Here is a 25,847-nt window from a genome sequence, read left to right as displayed (position 1 = left end):
AAACCTGTGTCAGGTACGTAATCTCTAGGACCCTTATGCTGTCATAAGCCACTAAGCTGTAGTTTGTGACAGCAGCACTAAGAAGCTAGCACAGAGGGACTCCTGAAGCCAGCTAGCAGGCAGTGGCATCTCATGGGCTTCCCACTAGTGTACCCTTTCACCACTGAATTAGAGCCACTGGGGACAATCTTATAGTTTCAAGAGACCTGGTCCACTCCCATGTGTAGACAAAGTCTGGTGACCTGCCTGCCTCATTCCACCTAGAACCACTTTGGCATTTGAAACTCACTGTTCCAAGACTGCAGGGGCTCCATCATATGTCCATACATTGTCTCAAAATGGGGGAAGTTGGGTTTCCTCTACCTAAATCCCTTTCATGCTTTCCCATCACTGTTAGACTCAAGACTTTGAGGGAATGGCCCCTGCCCACCTCTCCAGCCTCATCTTCTGCCGTCCTGCCCGAGGGCTGTTAAGCAACTCTCAACTCCCTTGCACTTGCTGTTCCTTCTTCTTCCAGTGCTTTTCCTCACCCTCTTTACTGGTCCAGCTCCTCTTTATCCTCAGGTCTCATTTCAGTGGTCACTTTCTCTGAGGCCCCATCCTACTTAATGTCCCTCCCTCTGAGTTCTCACAGTTGCCCGTGCTTGTTCTGCAGAATATACTCTGAGCCTAATTATGATGATCAATGTGATCATTTAAAAAATGTCCGAGTCTCTCACTAGAATGCCAGCTCCGCGACGGCAGGCGCCTCATCTGTTTTGCTCCCCGTTGTGTCCTCGCTGTCTACTGTCACATAGTAGTTTCTCCATAAATATTCGTCACATGAATGAATAGCCCATTTGCGTCTATTTGGACAGCAAGGTCAGAGCACCTCGGGAATCCACTTCCCACCACCTCCAGGGGTTGTCTGTTGGTGCCCAGAGGAGGAGACCATTAACCTTTCTGGTGCCTCCGGAAACATCCTGGGAAACGGGAGATGCCCACCCAACTTCACTGAATCACCATCAGCTCCCCTTAAGCACCCAGCCTGGTGATGGACGGGTTTCCTGGATCTGAGGTACGAGTAGGAATCATAAAGTTAATCAGGCATGTAAAGACACAACTACAGAGTGACAGCCACGTACAGTGTCCAGCTAATTGGGCGCTTAATGTGGAGACATTAGACAGGCAAACAAAGCTAGCCTGCCAATGCGGATGGGTCTTCTCTCTGTCAGTGAAAGTCCTTCAGTTTCAAAACACAAGGAGAAATCTTGATGCTTCAGCCTCAGCATCTGAGAATCCCTGAATGTTGCCCAGGGGAGGAAGCTTGAGGTGCGTCTCATCTAACTGCTCACATTATTGTTTGGGGTGAAAGCACGCAGAGCACAAAGCTTTTTCTAGGTCATTGACTGGATAAGGGGTAGGATTTAAGGCCATGGCTTTTAACCGTTGGCTTACATGTTATCTATCTCCAAAAATGCTAATTTTATCGTGTAACATAAAGTAGCTCATGTTTATCACAGAAAGTTAAGAAAGTATAGAGGAGTCCAGCTAACTGGGTGCTTAAGGGAAGAGGGTAGCACAGGTATAAAAGAAGGGGGAAAAGGTACTCATAATCCCACCGCCTGGAAATATTCATTGTGAATATTTCAGTGTGTTTCTTTTATACTTTTTTTTCCCCCTGGTGCACACTAGGCAAATGTATTCAGATGAGCATATTCCAAACCCAGCCTTATATCACGATCACAGTTCTGCACAGACTTGGGGGATTTTCCTCCACTTAACATAATGCGGAGAGCATTTTCTCATGTGGTTTGTCCCACTGCTTCCTTCCCTACTGAAGCATTTCTCAAAATGTGGCCAAAAATTCACCAGCACCAGGATCCCATAGGGAGCTACTCCAAACTACAGACACTTGGAACCCATCCCAGTCCCACAGAATCTGAATGTTGAACACTCTTCTAGGGTAATCTAGATGGACCATCCATTTGCAGAACATACCCCCATGCAGTGGCTCTCAACAGGACCGCAGGCTGAAATACTGGTTTCCGGGTGTAATCAAATCCATAACTGAGAAGTTTTAGAGCTGGGGCCCCAGGCGTTTTTTTTTTTTTTTTTAATTTTTCTGGGTCATTAACATGCATTGAGGGTTACAGGCATCCTTCATAGTGCATATAGGACTTTCCTGCCAAGCCTGGTAACAAGAAACATTCCTTATGGGGTGAAGAAACTGAAATGTTTGATCACCAGGATAAAGACCCATCTATGACTCATGGTCTTCATGACATCATTTGGACTTAGTTCCCTGCAAAGTTTTATTTCCAAATGTATGCTTCTTGGCTATTCAGGCCCTCCCTGTTGCGCCCTAGCATCTGGGGCTGCAGAGAGGTTGTCCGAATGGTCAGGCTACGGGAAACACCCCCGCACCTGCCACCCTGCTCATCCCTGTCTTTGAGCAGAGAAGGAAGGTCTGCCCAGCCCTACTCCACTACCCTCTCTCTTCATTGGTCTGTACTGAATTCATGAGTAACAAGGGGTCGCTATGCGGAGAGATCTGGATAATGAGCTTCCATCTGTTTTTCCATGCCATTTGCTGCCACTGATAGAAGCTAATGAGACACTCCCAGTACAATGCCTGTTAATGGGGCCTTTTGGAGTTGAGGACTGAATGATGGAAGGAGCAAGCATCTTGAGAGGGATGCAAGAGTGTGGGTTTGCAAGTGGCAACAGGTGAGCCTTCTAGGTTTCCTGAGTAAAGCGTGCTGCAGTTTAGAATTGGGCTGTCTAGCCCATGCGCTCTTCCTGAGCTGGGTTGGCAAAGCTTGACTTGAGGCAGGAGGCCACGAGGGGATTTCATGGAAAGCAAAGATGGTTCACTGGCTCAGAGAACTAGATTCTAGCCCAGGCTTAGTGCTTTCTGTACTTTGAGACTGCCCCCTTCACCACCATCACCACCACTGATAGCGTGAGAAGAACAAAATGTAACTACTTTCTGGCTAGATGAATCACTTCATCTGGCTGTGGATGAAGGGAAAAAAATGTGAGAACAAATGTGTGTCCAAAAAAAAAAGAAAGATATATATATGACACTGTGCAATTACCATCCCCTGCCTCCATTAGCTTACCTCATTGTCTCATAACATTTTGTAATTGTATGGCATTGAAAAGCATCTTCAAATTTGTCTGCTCCAGACAACTTCAAACTGTTTCTTTAAATAGCGGAACCAACTTTCTGAAGGAAATCTAATTCGAAAGCTCAAACAAATGGAAGAGATACACACAGATATACTCTGAATGAAATAGCTCTCAGCATTACTCTCGCTATAGCACTCCAGTGAGTGGCCCCAAGATGGTCTCTGAGGAGCCTCTGGGGTGCCATAAAGCACAATTTGACAATGACCAACTTAGCCCAACACCTCCTTTACAGATGAGGAAATTGCATCCCAGAGAGGCAAAACTCAAGGCCAACATCCCGATTTCTCCATCCGACATTGGGGACTTTTTAGGGGAACAAGATGGCAGCTCAGTTGTTGGTGTCTTATCCCAACTTCTGAGAAGTCAGAGGCAAAAAAGATAGAATCATGTGTGCAACTTGGTACCTACCAGTGATCGAGGCCCCACTGGTGTGAGAAAGGCAACGGAACAGAGCAGGGGGAGACTGGACTGTTCAAGAAGGCCCCCGTGGCTCTGCTTGGCAGTAGCAGCTGCGAGGTCTGAATAAGAACAGGGACTTGAAGGACTTCCCTAGTGGTCCAGAGGTTAAGACGCTATGATTCCACTGCAGGGATGCACAGGCCCATGCCTGGTCAGGGAACTAAGATTTTTTATTTACTTAAATGTAGGGGAAAAAAAGAACAGGGACTCAAAAACCAGACTGCCAGACTGCCTGGATCTGAGTTCAGGCTTTCCCTACCCACCTCCCAGCTGTGTGACCTGAGTACCTCACATCACCTCTCTGCGCTTCACTTTTCTCATTTGGAAAATGAGGAAAAGAATAGTCTTCCGCTTGCAGTGCTGCTGGAAGGACTTGTTGAGGAAATCCACGTGGAGTACCCACCTCTGTGCCTGGCACACTGTAAGTGCTCAGTAGACACTGGCTGCTGGTGTACTGAGACTGAGCACCGGGAGCCCCTGGATCTGGTTACCTCGCATCATTGCGTCGTCCTATAAAAGCCATTTGTAGGGAAAATGTGGGGAGGGCCAGGGCAGAGGAGGAGGAGGAGCGTGTGCTGCCTTTGCTTTTTCACATGCTGCCTCCCTAAACAGCCCTGTCAGATCAGGGTCACAGCGGGCTCTAGCGCCCACAAGCTGCTTTTGGCTCCTCCGTGGGCTCCCCTGTTGAATGGAACACAAAAAGAGAAGCTGCTATTTATAAGACAGCGACTAGAGTGCTTTGAGTGGATGGCGGGACCGAGGAGAGATGGCCGTGGGGAGAGTTGGCATCAGGTGGCTGCCAGCAGGGCTGGCCAGGGACCTCCTGGACCCTGTGATGCCTAAGTGCCATCCCAGGGGTTCTCATGCTTCTGGTGTCCACAGCTGAGAGCCAGCACGTGGAGGGGTGGGCAGGATCCAACTTCATCTGAGTCCACTGGCGGTGGCTGGAACAGAAACAGTAAGGTTTTGTTTGAGGGAAAAAGCAGATGACTTCAGGCTGCTGTGTGCATACTAAGTCGCTTCAGTCATGCCCGACTCTTTGCGACCCCATAGACTATAGCCCTCCAGGCTCCTCTGTCCATGGGATTCTCCAGGCAAGATTACTGGAGTGGGTTGCCATTTCCTTCTCCAGGGGATTTTCCCGACCCAGGGATCGAATTTGTGTCTCTTACATCTCCTGCAGGGATGGCAGGTGGGTTACCACTAACGCCACCTGGGAAGCCCCTCAGGCTGGTAGGAAGTGTCAAAAACAACGCACTTGAGATCAAAGCAGGATGCCCCCACAGGTAGAGTCATCACGTGCAGCCTTGTGCTATTCAGAGTGTGTCCTGGGACCAGTAGCATAGTGTGGAATCACTTGGGAGTTTTGTAGAAACACAGCACCTCAGGCCTCACCCCAGACCTGATGCCTTGGAATCTGCATTTTAACAAGACACCAGTGTGACTGGTATGCACATTAAGTTTGAGAAGGGTTAGCGTAACACATGGGCTTCCCTAGTGCTCAAAATGTCAAGAATCTGCCTACAGTGCAGGAGACCTGGGTTCAGTCCCTGGCTCAGGAAGATCCCCTGGAGAAAGGAGTGGCAACCCACTCCAACATTCTTGCCTGGAGAATTTCACAGACAGAGGAGCCTGGTGGGCTACAGTCCATGGGGTTGCAAAGAGTCAGACATGACTGAGTGACTAACAGACACACACACGCGCACACACACACAGTGTAGCACATAAGATACATGGGTTTCAGTTTTAGCTTTGCTACTTCCTAGCTGTGTGACCGTGGGCAAGCAATTTAACTTTAAAGAAAGTGCCTCACTTTCTTTACCTGCAAAATGGCTTATTAATAGTACCTCCTAGGGTTGGATGGCAAAGCACTTCATGCCATGCCAGGCATATAATAAGCACTATGTATTCATGAAGTATAAGATGCTATTATATGTCACTAGACATTGAATTCAGCTTGCTTTTGCTGAATACATATTTGGGAGGCGGGCTGCATGCATTCATTCATTCATTTGACCATCATGTGTGAACACTCACTGTGGACCAGGCACTGTTCTGGCCCTGAAGACAAGATCCCTGACCCAGGGGAGTTCTTAGTCTAGAGATGGACTCACAGTTACCTAATTACTTAATGTAGACAATCCCACAATTACTTATACATGAGACAAGTGTTATGCAGAAGGGTTGCAATTAGAGTAAATAAAATGGGTAGTCAGAGACGTTTTCTAAGGGAAGGGGATATTGGAATATGAAATATATATGGAATATGAAGGATAAGGGGAATCTAGACAGGAAAATTGTGTGTGTGTGTGTGTGTGAGAGAGAGAAAGATCACAAAGATGTGCAATGGGCAAAGGCATGTTTCAGGCACAAAGAACAAAATGTACAGAAACACTGAGGCAGTTAGGAAAACTAGAACTCAAAAAGACCAGGGTAACCAGAGCAGTGGTTCTTAAACTTTTGCCAGAATCCCCTGGAGGGGTTGCTAAAGCAGATTGCCAGGCCCTACCCCCAGACTCTCTGATTAGGTTATTCTGGAGTGGGGCCCAAGAATTTTCATTTCTGACAAATATCCAGGAGACACTGGTGCTGATGGTCTGGTTATCAGACTTAAAGAACCACTGAACTATAACACTGAAGTAAAACTAAGAGGGAGAAGAAGTTTAGGGTTTTATCTAGGGCCAGACCACACAGGATCACGGAAACCTTGTGGAATGGGAACCAGCTGAAGGTTTTAGGGGGAAGAGGGGGTGCCACGATCAGATTTATGTTTTAGGAATCTCTCCATGGCTGTGGTGGGGAGAACAGACGATAGAAGGGGATGAATGAAGACACAGAGACTGAGAGGTTCCTGCAGTCACCTGGAGGAGAGATGTCTGTGGCTTGGCTGAGGTGAAGACAGAGAAGTGGGTGGATTCTGGAAGTGGTGTGGAGTTAGACACAATAGGACTTGGTAGGGTCACTGAATGTCAGGAGAGTAGGGGCTCAGGAAGACCCTCAAGGTTTCTGATTGGAGCCAGTTAGTGGGTAGCGCTACTGCTCCCTGAGAATGGGAGCAGATTTACTGGGGATGGAATGAAGAGCAGCCAAGATGAAGAGTTGAGCTGAAAGTGCAAGTTTGAGACCCAAGTGGAGACATCGTGTAGACAATTAGATAAAAAGATCTGGAGTTCAGAAGACAGTGTCCCTGGAGGAGGTGACAGGAGAAAAGATTAAAGTTCTTAATCTGAAGTTAGTAGAATAGATAGGCTTTGGGGTACAAGGAAGGGGTTCCATGATGTTCTGAAATATATCAGAATGTATGTACCATTTTTCTGGGGAGTGGCCCAATTAGTCATCATCAGATACTCGAGAATATGTGCCCCAAAGAAGGTTAAGGCCATTAGCCAGATATTGAGGGAGCTGCTGGTGGCCCCTGGTCCTGTAAGGTCCATATAACGCTGACTCTGCTTCCAGGCGCCTGGTGGACCGCCTAGAGAACATGAGGAAGAACGTGGCCGGGGACGGGGTGAACCGCTGTATCCTGTGTGGAGAACAGCTGGGGATGCTGGGCTCCGCCTGTGTGGTGTGTGAGGACTGTAAGAAGGTACCATCTCCCTCTCCTTCCCTGCTTCCCTGGCCATCCCATGCAGAGGGCCTAAGCCTGGGGTCCAGCCTTTTGGGGGCCTTGGGTCTTAGCGATGGAGCTTGGATCGATTCCTTCTAGCATGCTCTTGTGCCTGTTCATGGTTCCTCCCCTAGATGTCATGCTGACCCTTCTGTCCCCTTGGAGCTCTGCTCCATACAGGATGAACTTGGGAGAATGAGGCAGAACATGAACTATGGTTGAACCTACAGGTATTCTGGCTTAGCAAGATATTGGTCATCCTAAAGAGGATACTGGGGGACTTCCTGGTAGTCTAGTGGTTAAGACTCCATGATTCCACCACAGGAGGGTGCAGGTTCAATCCCTGGTTGGGGAACTAAGATCCCACATGGCAAAAAAAAAAAAAAAAGTATGCTGGGCTTATGTCTATATACATGTGTACATGGAAAGCATACACAGCATGCTCTACCCTGGGTTATAGTACAAGCCATTTTAGAAAGCCCGTCTCTAGCCAAGTTAGGCCAAGTTAGACTTTGGTCTTCTTAAGCATTCACTTTTTTTTTCCTTAAGAAAAAAAAAGTACATGTTTTGACATGTACTATTTTTAAAGTCTTTATTGAATTTGTTACAATATTGCTTCTGTTTTATGTTTTGGTTTTTTGGCCATGAGACATGTGGGATCTTAGCTTCCCAACCAGGGATCAAACCCACACCCCCTGCATTGGAAGATGAGGTCCTAGCCACTGAACTGGCAGGAAAGCCTCAAGCATACACTCTTGGGGCTTGTATGCTTTCCACCTTGTACCCTCTGCTCAAGTTGTCTGCACGTGACCATTTCAGGACAGAAACACAACTGTCCTTGAGTCTGTCTGATTCCCAGGAAAGGAATTCAAGGGAACAATCCAGCTGGAGAGATCCATAATATCACCTGACTTCTCCTACTTGGGGTCCCAGTTAGCATTTAGAATGGAGTACTCCAAAAAAACCTGTCTTCTGTAGTCAACTAGATAGTGAGAATTTTGTGACCTATTTGTTTTGACTGGCAGGAAACTCAGCCAAAAGTATACTGTTCCATCACATAGTCACAGCATTTACTCAGATAACTTCCTTCTTTGTAAGGAGTTGAACCTGTAGTCATAGTCTAGCTTGTCTCCAATTCATTTGGGAAAGAAAGAAGAAATAAAGAAACAGATAAATAGTGGCTCTTTAAAAAATTATGTCAATGATCTCCCTGGTGTGGATGCTGAAAACTCAGGCCCCACAGAGACTCTTGGAGAATCCCTGCTTTGAGGGCTTGGGAATGATTCCAGTTCTTGTTATCAGAAATCAAGACTCAAATTAGAACTTTATTCTAACTGGCCTTGGTCATGGGAGGCAGGTGAGGAACAAGGGAGAATAGGGCTCCATTGCCACCCTTCCCAGCCACTTCTGATTACCAGCAGCTCCGAGCCTGACATATCTTGAGTGTGCACTGGGCTGTGTTTTGTCTCCAGAATGTCTGCACCAAGTGTGGGGTGGAGACCTCCAACAACCGCCCACACCCTGTGTGGCTCTGCAAAATCTGCATCGAGCAGAGAGAGGTGAGTGGACGGGTCCCATTCGGTTCCTGGAGCCTATTGTGTCGGTGCTCTGAGGACAGGGAGCGAAGTGGAAAATTAGTGTTCATCAAGACCGGAGCAATAGTGCTCAGCTGCCATGTCTTCATCTTCTACCTCTCCTCCTCCAGGTGTGGAAGCGCTCTGGAGCATGGTTCTTCAAGGGCTTCCCCAAACAGGTCCTCCCACAGCCTATGCCCATAAAGAAGAACAAGCCCCAGCAGCCAGTCAGTGAGCCTGTGCCCGCTGCCCCTGAGCAGCCTACTCCTGAGCCCAAGCACCCTGCCCGGGCTCCAACTCGAGGTAGGAAAATACAGCTGCTGCTTTCAGGACCAAGGGCAGATCTTGGCTAACTGGTCTACCTGAAGGGTGTCCTGGCATCATGTCTGTGTTTCTACCCAGCTGGTGGACAGCCAGCCAGCCTCTGGGCTTTGGTCTAGAACTCCTGTGTCCCTTTCACAACTCACCATGGACCCTTATCAAGAGAGTAGCACAGGGAACTCTCCAGCAATGCCAGGCTGCCAAAAGGCTTTGTTGTCATCCCTGATGGAATATTTAGAGGTACAGCAGAGGTGGAAGTCAAAATCAGGAACTGAGAAAGACTCCCAGCACCAAAGTACACACTGGAGTCTGGAGGGCAGGGGATTGGAGGCTTGCTGAAAAGGCCTTATTTTCTCCTGTATTTCTTATATCAATCACCAGCAAATCTGAAACTGGACTAATTAAAAGTGAAAGATGAATAAAAAGGAAATTAGCAAAAAGAAAATTACTGCTACTATGGATATTATCACTATTATCTATTATTACTAATTATAAAAATGATAATAAAAAGAGTGACAAAACAGTAAAAAGAAGAAAAAAATGCAACCTCAATAGAACATATTTTAATTTAATAAGGCCACTAAGACTGACCACATAAAGCTCTTGCAGTACTTTTGATTAACCAAGTGATAAAAACTGGTCTGAATGACAGTTCCAGAGTTGAGTGCAGGCAGTACTTCTGAAAGGAAAGTTATAGTTGAAGATCGCAAAAATTGAAGTGCCCAATCGTAGCTTCTCAAGGCACCCAGTAACATGTCTGACACTCAAAAGGCACTCAACAAATACTTTTATCCTGGCAAGGCATGAGCAATTTCTGCTCTTTGCAGAGACTCACCAAACTGTCAACATACCCTGTAGCCCTGGGTTTCCATCACTAGAGCATCTTTCTCCCTGGTTAAGCATTACTCCCTCTAAGACGAAGACTATAGCATAACTGTCAACATCTTGAACATCTGAGCCCAGGAATACTTGAATTTGAATTCCAGCTTTGCAGCTTACAAGTTGTGTGAGCTTGGATGAGTAATCTAACTTCTCTGAAACTCTTTCCTCATCAATGAAATGAGGTTAATAACTCATGGGGTTATTTTGAAGATTAAATGAGATGCTACAGGCATACCTCATTTTATTGCACCTTGCTTTATTGCACTTCACAGTAATTGCAGTTTTTCACACACAAAAAATGATTTGTGATCAGTGGTCTTTGATGTTACCATGGCAATTGTTTTGGCATTTTTTAAGCAATGAAATATTTTTAAATTAAGGCATGTACATTTTTTAAGACATAATGATATTTCACACATAATAGATTTAGAATTATGCCTATGATATGAACTTTCAATATTCTTTTAACAAGCAATTACTGAACACCTAATGAGTTCCAGGCTCTGTTCTACACCCTAGGGAGTCAGTGAATGAAGCAGATAAAATCTGTACTTTCATGCAATTAAAGTTTGATGGGACAAACAGATGCTCAACAAACAGCAAATGCAAATACAATAAATATCAGGTAGTTATAGGTGCCTGGAGGAGAAGTGAAACAGGTAGAGGGGATAGAAGCTTCACGTTGGGCAGAATGGTCAGAGAAGGGCTGTCTGAAGAGATGATATTTGAGAGAAACTGACCAAGGTGGTTAAAAGTGCCCATAGAATCTTTGGGAATATCGCTTGCGAAGGGCTTGAGGTTGGAGCATGCCTGATGAATCCTGGGGAAAATCAAAGTAAGTGAACAAAGCACATTCTAGAAAGAATACAGAGGTGATGATCCCAACTCATTTGCAAAGGAAATAATGTGATGTTGTAAGCAGTCTCTACATTAGAGGGGAAATTGGGAGAGGAAATTTTTAATTTTTTTTTTAGCTCTTAGGAATGGTGGACAGACCCTTTTGTGAGCTCCTTAAGTGATGCCTCTTCAAAAACATCAAATACATACCCCTGGTCAGTTTTTTCTCTCTCTCTGCAGGTGACACTGAAGATAGGAGGAGCCCAGGTCAGAAGACAGGTGGGTTCTGCTGACTCTGTCTTCTACTCTGGGGACAAGAGTCCTTTCCCCCATTCCTCCAGTCCCCCTTTCTACATTCCATTCATGCTTTCCTTCCAGGCCCTGACATGACCTCAGCTCCTGGGCGAGGAAGCTACGGGCCTCCTGTGCGCAGGGCCTCTGAGGCACGAATGAGCTCCTCTGGCCGAGACTCAGACAGCTGGGACCAGAGCCACAGCATGGCTGCTGGGGACCCTAGCCAGAGCCCAGCAGGTGAGAGAGATGGGCAAATCCAAACAGGCTTCCTGGCGGAAGAGAATCAAAAGGAATGGGGAGGACAGTGTTTTATCCATTTATTCACTGGCCATTGGTAGACATTCAGGGAACACTTGTTGAATGAGTGAGTGAGTCAATGGATGGATGAACAAAGACCAAAATGAACAAGCAAACAAGCTGTGCTAATGCAGGACCCTGAGGCAAGGCCTGGGGACTAGTTAGCCCAGCCAGGAGTGCAGGAGTGGCCAGGTACTTTCTGTTCTGAGCGTTCAAGCGCCTCTCCTGTGGAAACGGTTTCAATTCAGGACTTACCGGGTGGTCCAGAGATTAGGACTCAACACTTTCCATTGCAGGGAGCATGAGTTTGATCCCTGGTCAGGGAACTAAGATCCTACCAGCCACTCAGCATGGGCAAAAATAAAAAGAAAAATAAATAATCAGGATTTCCCTGGTGGTCCAGTGTTTAAGACTCCATGCTTCCAGTGCAGGAGACACGGGTTTCATCCCGGGTTGGAGAACAAGGATCCCACATGCCACAGGGTGCAGCCTTCCCCAAAAAAGAGAATTTCCTATAAAGCCTACACATTTTTATTTCTGGAAATAAAAGTTATACATTTTTTTTAAAGATCTAAATTCAGGAAAGGTAGGATCCAGCTCAGCAAGGTGAGCGAGGACAAGGCATTCTTCTGGGAATGTCTTACCTTCTGGGCACCAGGAGCTGCTATGTGTATCATCCACATTTGATCCCCAAGCAGCTCTGCAAGAGGCAGTAGCGCGTAAAAGTTTCAGGCAGACTCCAGAGGTCAAACACCTGACTTCAAACCCAGGCTCTGCTACTAACTAATCAGGAGACACTAGGTGAGCTCCTTAACCCCTCTGTGCCTCAGTTTACCTGCTTGTAAAATGGAGCTCATAAAGCACTACCTCACAGGGTGTGAAATTAAATAAGTTCTTATAAATAAGCATCAGCCCATTGTTATCAAGTGGGTAGAGTTATTGCCTGCATGAAGCATCTGAGGTTCAGCGAGGGTGAGTGACCAGCCCAAAGACACACAGCTTATAAAAGAAAAATCTGGGATGCAAAACTAAGTCCTCATGAAGATAAGAACAGTCTTTCAGGACTAACTCAGCCATGCAGGGGTTAAGACTCAACACTTCCACTGTAGGAGGGGCACGGGTTCAATCCCTGGTTTGGGAACTAAGATCCCATATGTCACAAGGTGTGACAAAAAAAAAGAAATCTGCTTGACACAAGTACCAAAATAAATTCTAAATTGATTTTTAAAATCTACCAGATGTTGAGTGTTTACTACATGCCAGGCACTGTTCTGAGCACTTTGCATGTATTGTATCATTATGGGTCTCCACCACAGCCTTGTGAGCTAGGTACTGTTATCCCATTTGACAGATGAGGAGACTGAAGCCCAGAGAGGACAGGTCATTTGTGCAAAGTCATGCAACATCACAGAACCTGGGCTTTTCAATACCCACACTGCTGCTGTGACTTCTCAGGGTGATCTAAGTACTGAAAAGAGAGAACACACTGAGGAGGGGAGTAGAATGTCTGAAAGAGCCGAGAATGTCAGGGAGCTGCCTCCAGTTCATACCCAGAGGACCGTACCTTATGCCAACTCACCAATCCCAAGCTTCTTCCTGCTTTGACTGTATATGTGTGTGTGCGTGTCTGTGTGTGTGTGTGTAACATGACAAGCTCTTTTCTTTCCCCTACAGGTTTGAGACGGGCCAACTCAGTCCAGGCTTCTAGACCCGCCCCGGCCTCAATGCAGAGCCCAGCACCTCCCCAGCCTGGGCAACCAGGTACCTGCCACCCACCTGCCCACCCAGGTCATCACTCAGCTGTGACTGCGATACCTCCCACCTTTGCTTGAAGAATCCGCTGGGCTTTTTGCAAAGCTGCAGCCATTGCCAAACTCTAAACTCTTCCATGACCCTTAGAATGAGTAATACTAGAATAGAACGAGGCTGAGAGCCCAGCATGGGTGGGAGGGTGTGGGTAGCATCATATCCACCTAAACGCAAAAAGTGACAATATTTCATCCCCCAGTGTGCCCCGCCTTCCAGTAATGTCACCCCACTGTCACAATTCTCACCACGTACGTCTACCATCTGCCCTCTTATTTCCTTAATATTTTCTCCACATTGACCTCCTTTAAAAACATAACTGAGAGAAGTTGTTACCATAAACTCTCTCTCAAGGAAAATTTAAGGACCTTGGACTTTAACAAAAAGGCATGTTCTCAGACAGGTATGTGAGATTCATGAAGAAATAGTGGGCCAGAGATTAGTAATATGAGAAAATTTGAGCACATGTGTCTTGTATAAAAGAATGGAAATAATTCCTAATAGGTGCATTTAAAAAGCTGTTATTTTAGGTACTTCCCTGGTGGTCCAGTGGCTAAGACTCCATGCTCCCAATGCAGGGAACCTGGGTTCAATCCCTGGTCAGGGAACTAGATCCCACATGCTGCAACTAAGAGCTGGTGCAGCCAAATAAATAAATAAAATATTTTAAAATTTTTGTCATTTTAAAAGAAACCTATAATAATGGGAAACCAGTATTCCATACCAGAAAAAAAGAGAGTGTGTTATTAATAGTTTGCTAGGGCAGTCATGAATATTCATTGGAAGGACTGATGCTGCAGCTGAAGCTCCAATACTTTGGCCACCTGATGTGAGGAGCCAACTCATTGGAAAAGACCCTGATGCTGGGAAATATTGAAGGCAGGAGGAGAAGGGGACGACAGAGGATGAGATGGTTGGATGGTGTCACCAACTCGATGGACATGAATTTAAACAAACTCCAGAAGATAGTGAAAGACAGGGAGGCCTGACATGCTGCAGTCCATGGAGTCTCAAAGAATAGGACACAACTTAGTGACTAAACAGCACAAAGGACAATCGTAACAAATATCACAGCTGGGTGGCTTAGAATAAAAGAAATGTATTGTGGCCCAGTTCTGGAGGTCAAAAGTCCAAAATCAGGGTGTTGCCAGGGTTGGCTCCTTCCATGAGCTGTGAAAGAGAATGTGTCCCATCCTCTTCCCTCGCTTCTGGGAGCCTCAGGCATTCCTTGGCTTGTAGAGGTATCTTCACATCATCCTCCTTCCATGCTTGGGCCCTGTATGTCCAAACTTCGCCTCGTTATAAGGGCATAGTCATATCGGATTAGGGCCCAGCCTAATGACTGCGTCTTAACTTGGTCATCTGCAAAGACCCTCTTCCTAAATAGTCACATTCACAGGGACTGGGAGTTTGGACTTGAACATCTTTGGGGGAATGCAATTCAACCTACTGTGAAAGCTATTATAAAAATTAGTATACTGGGTCTTCTCTGGTGGTCTAGTGGTTAGGAGTCTGCCTGCCAATGCAGGGGGACATGGGTTTGATCCTTGTTCTGGGAAGATCCCACATGCCATGGGGCAAATAAATCAATGAACCACAGCTACTGAGCCTGTGTGCAGAGCCCGTGCTCTGCATCAAGAGACACCTGGGCGATAAAAAGCCTGCGTACAGCAACAGAGAGTAGACCCCACTCAGCACAGCTAGAGAAGGCTCACACACAGCAACAAAGACCTAGATATTAAATTATAATTTAATTTATAAATTAAATACAGCTTTAAAAGGTTAATGTACTGAAGATAAAAGAGCACAGTGATATTCTCAGTACACTGGCCTACTGAAGGTTTGGAGCCTGAGGCCTGTCCTCTTTGGCTTTTTCAAAAGGGACACTTAAATAAAGGTTAGAGACGTGTTAAAGAAAAGGAGCACTGCAGTAAGACTTTTCCCATGATGGGATCAGTATCGAACCAATGGAGCCCAGATGGCTTTCTCACTGCATCGTGGGATGTTATTTTTATTTCATGCCCCAAGCCTGTGGCTCTCTCCCACATCCCAAGCTTTGGAAATGTAGAGAATCCCCTGGACTGGTAATGACCCTGTAATAATGGTGGACACAAAACATGGGCTCGCCTGTTACCTTGCAAGTGGTTCTTATTCCATTAGCTCGTTGCCCTCATAACAGCCAGCAAAACGTGAAGAGCAGGTATCACCAGCCCCACTTCACAGCGGGGAGGAAGCTGAGATTCAGGAAGGAAGGACTGAGGCTTGAAGCTAGGCCTCTCCAACCCCAGGATCCCTGCAGTGGGACTGTTCCTGCACCCCTGGATACCTCTGCGCATCATCCACCACCCCGGGCCTGTGTCTGCACCGTGAAATGAGGAGAGCTTGGGGCAAACCCTCCAATGATGTCACTGTCTCTGTTCCAAGCTTCTTTCTCTCTTTGCCTCACTCAGGACCCCCAGGAGGCAGCAGACCCAGTCCGGCACCGACGGGACGCTTTCCAGATCAGAGACCAGGCGAGTGTTTGTTTGCTTCTTTTTTGTGCCTGTACGGGTGACCACCTCTGTTTCACCAATTGAGAGAGAGAGAGAGTGACAGAGACAGAGATAGAGAGACAGAGGTGGAGAGAGAGAGAGAGAGAGGGCTACCAGACATTGGCCCATTCTGCATCCTGAGAGCTAGCTGATGATCTCTAAGGGATCCCCCGAATTCTAAAACTCTAGAGAGTCTGTACTAACATTTGATGGACAGAAAATGACAATGCATTTAGTGGTTAAGAGCACAGGCTGCCTGGATTCAAATCACTGCTTCTTCACTTCCCAACTGTGTGACCCTAGGTAAGTCACTTAACTTCCCTGAGCCTCAGTTTCCTCATCTTGAAAAAGAGAATAACACAAAGACCTACCTCATAGAGTTGTGAGGATTAAGTAAACTGAGACATAGAAAACCTTAGCACGTGGCCTCTGCCCATCACCTGCTGCCCCTAGGCCTGTGTCTACACTTGTGAAATGGAGGCAGGGCGGTGCATGGGGCAAACACTCAAATGATGTCGTCCTCTCTGTTCCAAACTTCTTTCTTTCTTTGCCAAGATCACTCCAAGTGACAGTGATTATCACTGATACATATGTAACAGCCCCAATCAATACAGCGTATTCACTGCTTGCTAATGCACCAGTTACTGTGCGCCGTGCTCAGTTCCTCAGTCACGTCCGACTCTTTGTGACCCTGTGGACTGTAGCCCACCAGGCCCCTCTGTCCATGGGATTTCTCAGGCAAGAATCCTGGAATGGGTTGCCATTTCCTCCTCCAGGGGATCTTCCCGACCCAGGGATCGAACCCGTGTCTCCTGCATCTCCTGCATTGGCAGGTGGATTCTTTACCATTGAGCCTTCTGTGCAAATATTAGAAAAAAAAAAGTTTAAATAATTGCTATTACTTTGTCAACAAAGGTCCATCTAGTCAAGGCTATAGTTTTTCCAGTAGTCATGTATGGATGTAAGAGTTGGACTATAAAGAAAGCTGAGCTCCGAAGAATTGATGCTTTTGAACTGTGGTATTGGAGAAGACTCTTGAGAGTCCCTTGGACTGCAAGGAGATCCAACCAGTCCATCCTAAAGGATATCAGTCCTGAATATTCATTGGAAGTACCGATGCTGAAGCTGAAGCTCTAATACTTTGGCCACCTGATGTGAAGAACTGACTCATTGGAAAAGACCCTGATGCTGGGAAAGACTGAAGGCAGGAGGAGAAGAGAATGACAGTTGGGTGGCATCACTGACTTGTTGGACATGAGTCTGAGCAAGCTTCAGGGGTTGGTGATGGACAGGGAAGCCTGGCGTGCTGCAGTTCATGAGTGGCTGAACTGAACTGAACTGAACTACTATTTGAGCACATTCAGGTCTTAAAATTCCCCATTTGGGGGATGAGGAAACTAAGGCTCAGAGACAAGTCACTTGCTCCAGGACACACAGCTGAGATTCAAACCCAGGCTGCCTGGCTTCAGAGTCCACACCAGTGAGTGCTCTCAGTGCGGTCTGTTTTGCCTCCATTTGAATCAGCCCACAGGTCTTGCTATAAAACATAGATTCCAAGGCCCCATCACAGGGCCTTTAGATTCTAGCTGGGGCCCGGGAACCTGCAGTTTTGCAGACCTTCCTTGGGTGGCTTTGACAAAGGCGACATTCTGAGATCTGGGGAGCAGCGCAATGTGCACCCCCCCACCGTCCAAGGAAAGTGACAGTCCCCCCATTGCAGAGCAGTGGGTGATTCTGGTGCAAAGCCTGACAAGCTCCTGGTTCGTTGGTGCTCGTCACTCGCAGTAACACTGCAGCAGTTGTCATTGCTAGAATTCCAACACAGGGACTCAGCTGCCTCTTTCTCACCCTCTCCCATCTCCCCTGCAGAGGCGGCTCCCAGTGACCCAGACTATACAGGGGCCACAGCCCAACCCCGGGAGGAGAGAACCGGGGCCATCGGAGGCTACTCAGCGGCTGGAACCAGGGAGGACCGAGCGGGCCACCCCCCAGGCCCCTATTCCCAAGCCTCTGCGGCTGCTCCCCAACCGGTGGTGGCCCCAGCCCGTCAGCCCCCACCCCCTGAGGAGGACGAGGAGGAAGCCAACAGCTATGATTCGGATGAAGCAAGTAGGTGACTCGTAACAGAGGGGTGGCTGAAAAAGTCGCTTCAGTGGTCACCCCCTGGGAAACAGGAATGGGTCTGGGGACAGCCCTGTATACCCCAGCCCCCCATAAACATATTAGCCAAGCTATAAACATACAAATTTGTGTTCCTAAATTCACAAAATGACATCAGCTTTCTAAAGTATAGGTGCTGTATGGTTTTGCATCATGGTAAAGCATACATAACATCAGTGTTACCTTTTACATCATTTTTTATGAGTATAATTCAACTACATTCACAATGGTCTACTGGGTGATTTCATAGAATTATCATATGACCCAGCAATTCCACTCCTAGGTGTATACAAAGAGGCGTGTGTTTTAATAGTTTCCCAAACTCTTTAGTGTGTCTTCTAAAAGTCGTTTTTTTAACCATGGTTTAAAATTTTCTGGTATTTCCTCTTGCATCCATCCACTCGATGATTTATGAAGTGTTGGCTCTGTGCTTCTCTCACTCAGAGCTTGAGTCCCAAGGGGACACACACGCACACACACACACACACACACACACACATACACACACGCGCGCACACACACACACACACGCCAGTGGCACTTCTCCTGGGTGTGGCTGGGTGCTTCAAGGGAGAGCTGGGGTGGCCCTTGTGAGCTGGAAGGAAGCACAGATGGGTCGTGTCTGGACCTGATTCTCGTGGGGTTGGAGGGATATTCCAAGACCTGCTGGTTGGACGGGGAGCCTGGACCCGCTCCAAAGAAATGGACCAGTGGCTGTAATCAGTGGAATGGCTTTGGCCCTTCACGTTATCTCTCCTCATTGTAAAAAGGGGAGTGAATACTGCCTCCCATGTGGGGCTGAGGGGAGGGTAAACTTAGTTACCTCCTGAGAAAGGGCATCGAAAACCAGAAATCATTTTATATAGTACAAAACACACATGGGGAATTATTATTATGCAGCATGAGCATCAGAAGTAATAATAGTCATAGTCAACACTTCGTGAGCACTTACTTTGTGCCAGGCACTTTTCTAAGTGTGTTACGTGCATTGCTCACTTTAACCATCCCAGTGAGTCTAGGAATAGTCGCTTTTCTTATTCCGATTTCACAGATAGGGAGATGGAGTCTCGGACAGGTTCAAGGGCTTGTCCTAGTTCCCATGGACAGTGAGTGGAGGGGCCGACGGTCAGCCTCAATGCTGCAGCAGATCGGAGGCCAGACCTGGAGGAAATATGAGCTGTCCTGTCTCCCCCAGGGGTCGCGGGGCTGCAGGCTTGGGGGAAAGGAGTCTGAGCTGTCGGCCACAGGCTGCTTCTGCTCTGGAAAGGCACCATGTCTATCCCACCTTTTGGCTCTTCAATCCTGGCCCCTCTGCCCAGAGCAGTGACCACTGCTCCTTCCATCCACCTGAAGTGTCTCTTCACTGACCTGCCAAGCCTAGAATATCCCTCCCAGCCTATGTATATCCCTAATAGGAGCTGTCCTTGATGATTTATAACAAGCCTGTCTCTGTATTGGCTCCCTCCCTCACTCATCTGTGTATTGACAAGTATTTATTGAGCACCAACTAGGTGCCCCTAAACTATTATAAGTGCTAAGGATACCATGGCCAAAAAAAACAAAAAGACAGACAAGATGGCTGATCTAATGGAACTAGCATTCTAGTGGAAAGACACATAATGTACCAATGAGTTGATTTCAAACAGAGACAGAGCATGGTGAAAGAAGTAAAATAGGGTGAATGACCAAGAAGGTAGCTGCTTTAGATGGAGCAATCAGAGAGGGCTTCTCTACGGAGGTGGCATTTAATTTAAACTGAGAAGTGGATAATGAGAAGTCACCAGCCACATGAGGATCTAGAGGAAATGCATTCTCGACACAGGCAACAGCAAACGCTAAGGCTCATTTATTCCTTCAGCAAGTAAGTGAGCCAACTGTGTGCCCTGCGCTGTGCCCAGTGGGGACATAGCAGTGAACAAGACAGTCACAGCCTTACCCTCACGGGGTTCTCAGCCTAGCGGATAGAAGTCATCAACTAGGCAATTGCACAAATGATTAACTGATCATAGGTGTGCCGAGGGCTCCAGGGAGGAGGAGGGTCTATGAGGATGAGGAGTCCAGATAAATCTTCCTCTCCCCTGTAGGCTCAATGCCTTTCCCAGACTGGGCACATGGTAAGTGCTCAGGAAATGTTTGTTGAATGACTGAACGAGTGTCTTCTTGGTACCTGCCTCTGTCCTCTTCAGCCACCCTGGGTGCCCTGGAGTTCAGCCTTCTCTATGACCAGGACAACAGCTCCCTGCACTGCACCATCATAAAGGCCAAGGTGGGTGAGGCGCCAAGCTGGGGACCGCTCAGTACGCTCTGGCATTTCTAGGGGACTTGGGGAGGGCAGGGGATATTAGGCCTGTCTCCTGCCATGGCCTTGTCTGTCTGTGACAGTGACAGTAATGAGAAAAGAGCAGGAATTGGCCACGGCTAATTCCTTTCGGGGAGGACTTCCTGTGGGAATGGCCCGGGAGGGGTTTTACTTAACTGTATCTGCCTCCTGGGAATGATGGCAACCAAGCTTCAAGGGCAGAGCTGAGACCTGCCCCATCCACGGCCTCTGGAGGGCACTGCAGAGGTGTCACCCGGGAGGCAGTGACAGCCGATCCTGACAGCTGACATGTCACTGAACAGCTCCTTCTACAGACGTGGCTGTCAAGCTGGAGTAGGAGACAGTCAGGGGCCTGTTGTTGCAGGTCAGGTGCGCTAAGTTACCTCAATAGCGTCTGACTCTTTGCAGCCCTATGGACTGTAGCCCACCAGGCTCCTCTGTCCATGGGATTTCCCAGCAAGAATGCTGGAGTGGGTTCCCGTTTCCTACTCCAGGGGACCTTCCCGACCCAGAGATCGAACCCACATCTCCTGTGGCTCCTGCATTAGCAGGCAGATACTTTACCGCTGAGCCGCCTGGGAAGCCCTGTTGTTGCAGATACAAGGACAGTCATCTGGCCTTCTGAGGGGGCGGGAAGGGCAGACCAGGTTGGAAGAGCATCTCTACACTGCAGGTTCCAGGGGCAGTGAGCCGACTCCACTCTAGCCCCCAAGGAAAGCTGGATGATGCCAGTGCCAACCCCAGGAAGTACTAAAAACTAACCAGGATCTCCCCTGCCCGAGTCTGGTCTATAGAGAACAAGCAAGGCCCAGGAACCAGACTTCCTGAGTTCTAACACCAGCTCTCCTGCTCCTGGCTGTGGGACTTGGGGGAAGTTACTTAACCTCTCTGTGCCTCGGGGATAATAGTAGAGCCTCTCCCATAAGGGCGATGGTGAGTATTACACAGGAGGTAGCTGGGTATCCCAGTTTGCACAGATGGCCCCCATTATGCCTGTTGCCTTGCTAAAATAATTAAGAACTCTCCTTCCCACTCACAAAATGTCCCAGTTTGGATGATCAGTGATGTGTGAAATACTTAACACAACTTCTAGATCAACACACCCAGGTCACTTCTTCAGCAGGTGTTTAGATGCATTTACACCCCTTCCCCAATAACATGGTGAGGTAAGGCCCTACATTATCTTGTTTAATTTTCACAGGAACCTCTGAGGAAGAGATTATTATTAGCCCCATTGTACAGATGGGAAAACTGAAGCTTAGAAAGTTAAAGCCTGAGGCTACTCAACTGGTAAGGGACAGAGCTGGATTTGAATGCAGATGTAATGGCCTCCAGCTTCAGAAATGGGAGAAAGCCACACCATCACAGCCCCCTTGAGACAGGGGCTTAATGACTTACGGGCTAGGTTGGTAATAGAGACAAGAAAAGCATGTGGAAAGCGTTAGGGAATGGTAGTAACTTCGGTAAACTGGTATGTTTACCAAACCAACATGTTCCCATTTCAATTTGAAAACCACGACATCTGCTGATTTGCAAACTCACAATCCAAGCAGACATTCCAGAAATGTTTATTAAATAGCTACTGTGTACCAGGAACTACCCTAATGCTGGAGAATGTTAGAATGAGCGAGAATAGCCTGTGCGCTCATGAACTTTGTTCTAGAAATGGATAAGAAACCATCACCTGAATATTATTCAGGCTTCCCTGTTGACTCAGCAGTAAAGAAGCCACCTGCAGTGCAAGAGACACAGGAAACCCAGGTTCCATCCCTGGGTCAGGAAGATCCCCTGGAGAAGGAAATGACAACCCACTCAAGTATTTTTGCTGGGAAATCCCATAGACAGAGGAGTCTGGTGGGCTACAGTCCATGTTGCAAAAAGTTGGACATAACTGAGCGGCTGAGCACTCTTGCACACATGAGTATTATTCACCCTCCGGGGCTTTCTACAGATTATTTTGTCCCATTTAATCTTCACAACAAACCTATGAGGATGGTTCCATCATCATTCCCATTCTATAGATGGGGAAACTGAGACGCAAGGAAATTAAGGGACTTGCTCAGGTCACAAAGCCCGGAAGAAGTGGAGCTGGGATTTGAACCAATGTTGTCCAGCTCAAAAGCCTGTGCTCTTACGCACTCGGCTCCCTGGCCAGATTTACCCCTTGCACCCTACTTTGTGGCCTCCTGTCCCCATACAGTACTAACAAACACTGATCATACTCAACTTATGCCAGGACCAGAGCCCAGCCTTCACAAATGAGAGCTCCTTTACTCCTCCAAGAATCCCATGAAGCATTGGCTGTGATCAGCCCCATTGAACAGATGGGGAAACTGAGGTTCCCAGAGATCACAGAACGAAGCACATGGGATTGGAGATTAGTGCTTTATAAGGAGACTGTGGGAACCCAGAGATAAGACACCTGCCCAGCCAGGGCCTAGGGAGTGGACAAAGTGTATCTGAGCCCCAAGAATTTTGGAATTGCTCATACTAACAAGCCCAACTTAACTCCTATCCCAGACAGACTCCTCTCCCTATGGTTGATTTGAGCCCCATGTCAGCTCTGAGAGGGACCAGACAGAGACTGTGATCTCCATCACATGGATGGAGAAACTGAGGTCTCAGAAGCGAGTGAAGAGGCCAGGGCCAGAACGCAAGCTTCCTCTCCCTAGCCTTTCCGCCTCTCCCACCCATTCTGGGACATGTCCCTCCATCTCAGCAATAACAATCCAACCTTAATGGAGCACTTCCAGTGTGCCAGGCACTGTGCCAAACACTTTACAAGTGGGAATGCATTTAGATCTTTGACAGGTGTTTTGCACCGCCGTTTGACAGGTGAGGAAAATGAGACTCAGAGAGGTTAAGACACTTGCCTAAGGTCACACAGCCAGTGAGTGACATGACCAGGCTTTAAAGCTCATCTGCCTGATTCCAGTGCTCATTCTGAGATGCTGTATTTCCTTTCTCTTTCTTCAGAGGAGGAAGCACACAGGGTGGACCGATAACTGCACGTTGCCTTTGATAGCTGAGTGCCCAAGCCCTCCCCAGGCCCTCACACCTTTGCTTTCTTTTCTTACAGGGACTGAAGCCCATGGATTCGAACGGCTTGGCCGATCCCTACGTTAAGCTGCACCTCCTGCCAGGAGCCAGCAAGGTACCATATGGCCTGGGCCTCTTGGCAAGCCGGGTACATGGGCTCTGGAAAGCACCCAAGGTTCCCAGCTCAGAGCCTAAAATAGCCCTATCTGCCCCCAAGCCCCCTCTTCCCTGATTGGCAAAGTCTTTGCCCGGGGTAAGGCATGGGCCAGAGCCATCCTCCTTCAAGAGGCAGGGGCTCTGCTCATTTCTCCAGCTCAGAAACCGGGACTCCAGTAGACAGGCAGATGCCATGATTAAGCCCTGACCTGCTCAAACACCTATAGTGGCTCCCCAGTGCTGACTGTGGTCACCCCTCCCACGCATTTTGTGCCTCAGCCAAACATCTCTCAACAGGGTGAATAACTCTCTCCAGATAACCTGAGAAAATATTCTGTCATTAAGAGAAAATGGGCCCCCATCCCTCCTACCTTTCTCTCCCATTCCACCTCACCTGCTGATCATTATTTTGCTCTGGGGAGGAAAAGTGGGATTAATTCTCCTTTCTTTGGATTGACCCCCTCAGAACACAAGGCTGGAAATGAAAGTGTGCCTTCTTGAGTTTCATTTTTTGCTTTGTGTTCATTTGACATGAATGTCCTAAAAACAAAGCTGACTCTATACTTGGTATGTACTATACACATGATCTTAGGAAAACGCCTTTTCAAAAATTTCTGTGAGTATCAAATGCCCCATAAGACAAAAGAGGATACACTTACATGTGTGCAGGCATACACACACACCCCCACACACACTTTATGTCACTCTTTTTTTTGTTTAGATCAAGAAAAGACAGTCCCATCGCTTCTCAGCCTTTAGGCTAAGATCAAGTAAAGAAAAGACAGTCCCATCTGGCCATGGCCAAACTAGCTGGCCACTGCTGCTTCTAATCCGAGTGACATTTGCTTCTCCTTGACACTCTCTCCTTTGCCCACTCCTAGATCCAGACCTGCTTTTCCAGGGAATCCAATCAGTCATACATGTTAGTATGAATTAGACTTGTCACCAGGTGTATTTCTAGCCTTCACTCCTAGAGTAAAATAAAAAATTTTGTTCCCTCCGAGGAATTTCCAGCATGGAGGATTCTGTTTGGGGAAATTGAGAGAATTGTCCCAATATCCCCAGATGACTCTCATTTCTGCCTCCCTGTCCTGGAAATAATCATTTTTCTCAAAGAAAGGCATCGTAGCTTTCTAATCTTTATGGAAAGGTCAACGAGAGGGCCTGGAGGGAGGGGTGGCCCACCGTCCAGCGTTGCTGATGCACCCTAGAGCCTGACCCCGACTCCCCCGAGAACAGAGCCCTGACGCCCCTAAGGGGAGCCTAAGTCACGCAGCCACCCTAAATGGGCCCAGGGGTGTGGCTGCAGGGCTGGCTCCCCACTGAGGCAGGTGTCTGTCTGTCCATCTCTCTGGGTTCTAGTCCAACAAGCTTCGTACAAAAACCCTGCGGAATACCAGAAACCCCATCTGGAATGAAACTCTGGTCTACCACGGCATCACAGATGAGGACATGCAAAGGAAGACCCTCAGGTGCCTGCTGGGTGGGAGGGCAGATACGGGGCCGCGGCTGGGCAGACAAGCACGCACGGTCCCCAGGAGCTATGCCTTAAAACATCTCAGGGTAGTTTTACTTCTAAAAGATGTTATCTATTTCAAGTGGACTTTTTTTTTGAAAGTACAGATAAGTGAAGCTGGTAACATCTTGGTGTCTTGACATCTGGGTTTAGCGTGTGTATTTGTGTGTGTGTGTGCGCACAAAAGTATTTTTTTAATAAAGTATTTTTTAAAATGTTTATAAGAATGGACCATCCTATTGAATAATTAGCCAGCTTCACTTAACAACATACTGTTGCCACTTCATATTCTTCTATAATGTATTAAAATGCATTAATGAGGCGGGCATGGCAACCCATTCCAGTATTCTTGCCTGGAAAATCCCATGGACAGAGGAGCCTGGCAGGCTACAGTCCCTGGGGATGCAAAGAGTGGGACACGACTGAAGCCACTTACACACAATAAATGAGTATATCCTTCTTGTGAAGAATTACTGAGAAAACAAAGCTGCCTTTAAATGTTCATCCCTTCCTCAGCCTGGGTCTCTTTTCCCCTTCTGTGAGTGTGTGTATATTCATTAGATATATACATGGTGGTGGCGGTTTAGTGGCTTCAGCCATGTCCAACTCTTTGCAACCCTGTGGACCACAACCCGCCAGGCTCCTCTGTCCATGGGATTCTCCAGGCAAGAGTACTGGAGTGGGTTGCCATGCCCTCCTCCAGGGGATCTTCCTGACCCAGAGATCGAACCCACATCTCTTAGTCTCCTGCATTGGCAGACAGGGTTTTTACCTGGTGCCACCTGGGAAGCCTCATATACATACATTTAGTGTACATATATATGCAAACACCGTCATTTACAGTATAAGAAATATCTTCTCGAATATATCTGGA

General features: G+C 47.5%; 1 protein-coding gene across 1 annotated transcript in view; it reads left to right on the top strand.

Annotated features, from left to right (window-relative positions):
- The window catches only part of RPH3A (rabphilin 3A), a 62,074-nt gene that overhangs the window by 25,845 nt on the left and 10,382 nt on the right, over positions 1 to 25,847 (top strand). The window contains exons 4-14 of the mRNA XM_052654804.1: positions 7,090 to 7,219; positions 8,713 to 8,799; positions 8,946 to 9,117; positions 11,095 to 11,133; positions 11,233 to 11,385; positions 13,120 to 13,206; positions 15,702 to 15,764; positions 17,652 to 17,891; positions 20,129 to 20,208; positions 23,342 to 23,416; positions 24,820 to 24,929. Of these exons, the coding sequence (XP_052510764.1) occupies positions 7,090 to 7,219; positions 8,713 to 8,799; positions 8,946 to 9,117; positions 11,095 to 11,133; positions 11,233 to 11,385; positions 13,120 to 13,206; positions 15,702 to 15,764; positions 17,652 to 17,891; positions 20,129 to 20,208; positions 23,342 to 23,416; positions 24,820 to 24,929 (1,236 nt within the window). The remainder of the gene's footprint in view (positions 1 to 7,089; positions 7,220 to 8,712; positions 8,800 to 8,945; positions 9,118 to 11,094; positions 11,134 to 11,232; positions 11,386 to 13,119; positions 13,207 to 15,701; positions 15,765 to 17,651; positions 17,892 to 20,128; positions 20,209 to 23,341; positions 23,417 to 24,819; positions 24,930 to 25,847) is intronic.

The sequence above is a fragment of the Budorcas taxicolor genome, chromosome 17 (genome assembly GCF_023091745.1).
Source record: "Budorcas taxicolor isolate Tak-1 chromosome 17, Takin1.1, whole genome shotgun sequence".
NCBI lineage: Eukaryota > Metazoa > Chordata > Mammalia > Artiodactyla > Bovidae > Budorcas > Budorcas taxicolor.
Note: the sequence above shows the minus strand (reverse complement) of the source record. Positions and strands in the feature narration are given on the sequence as shown.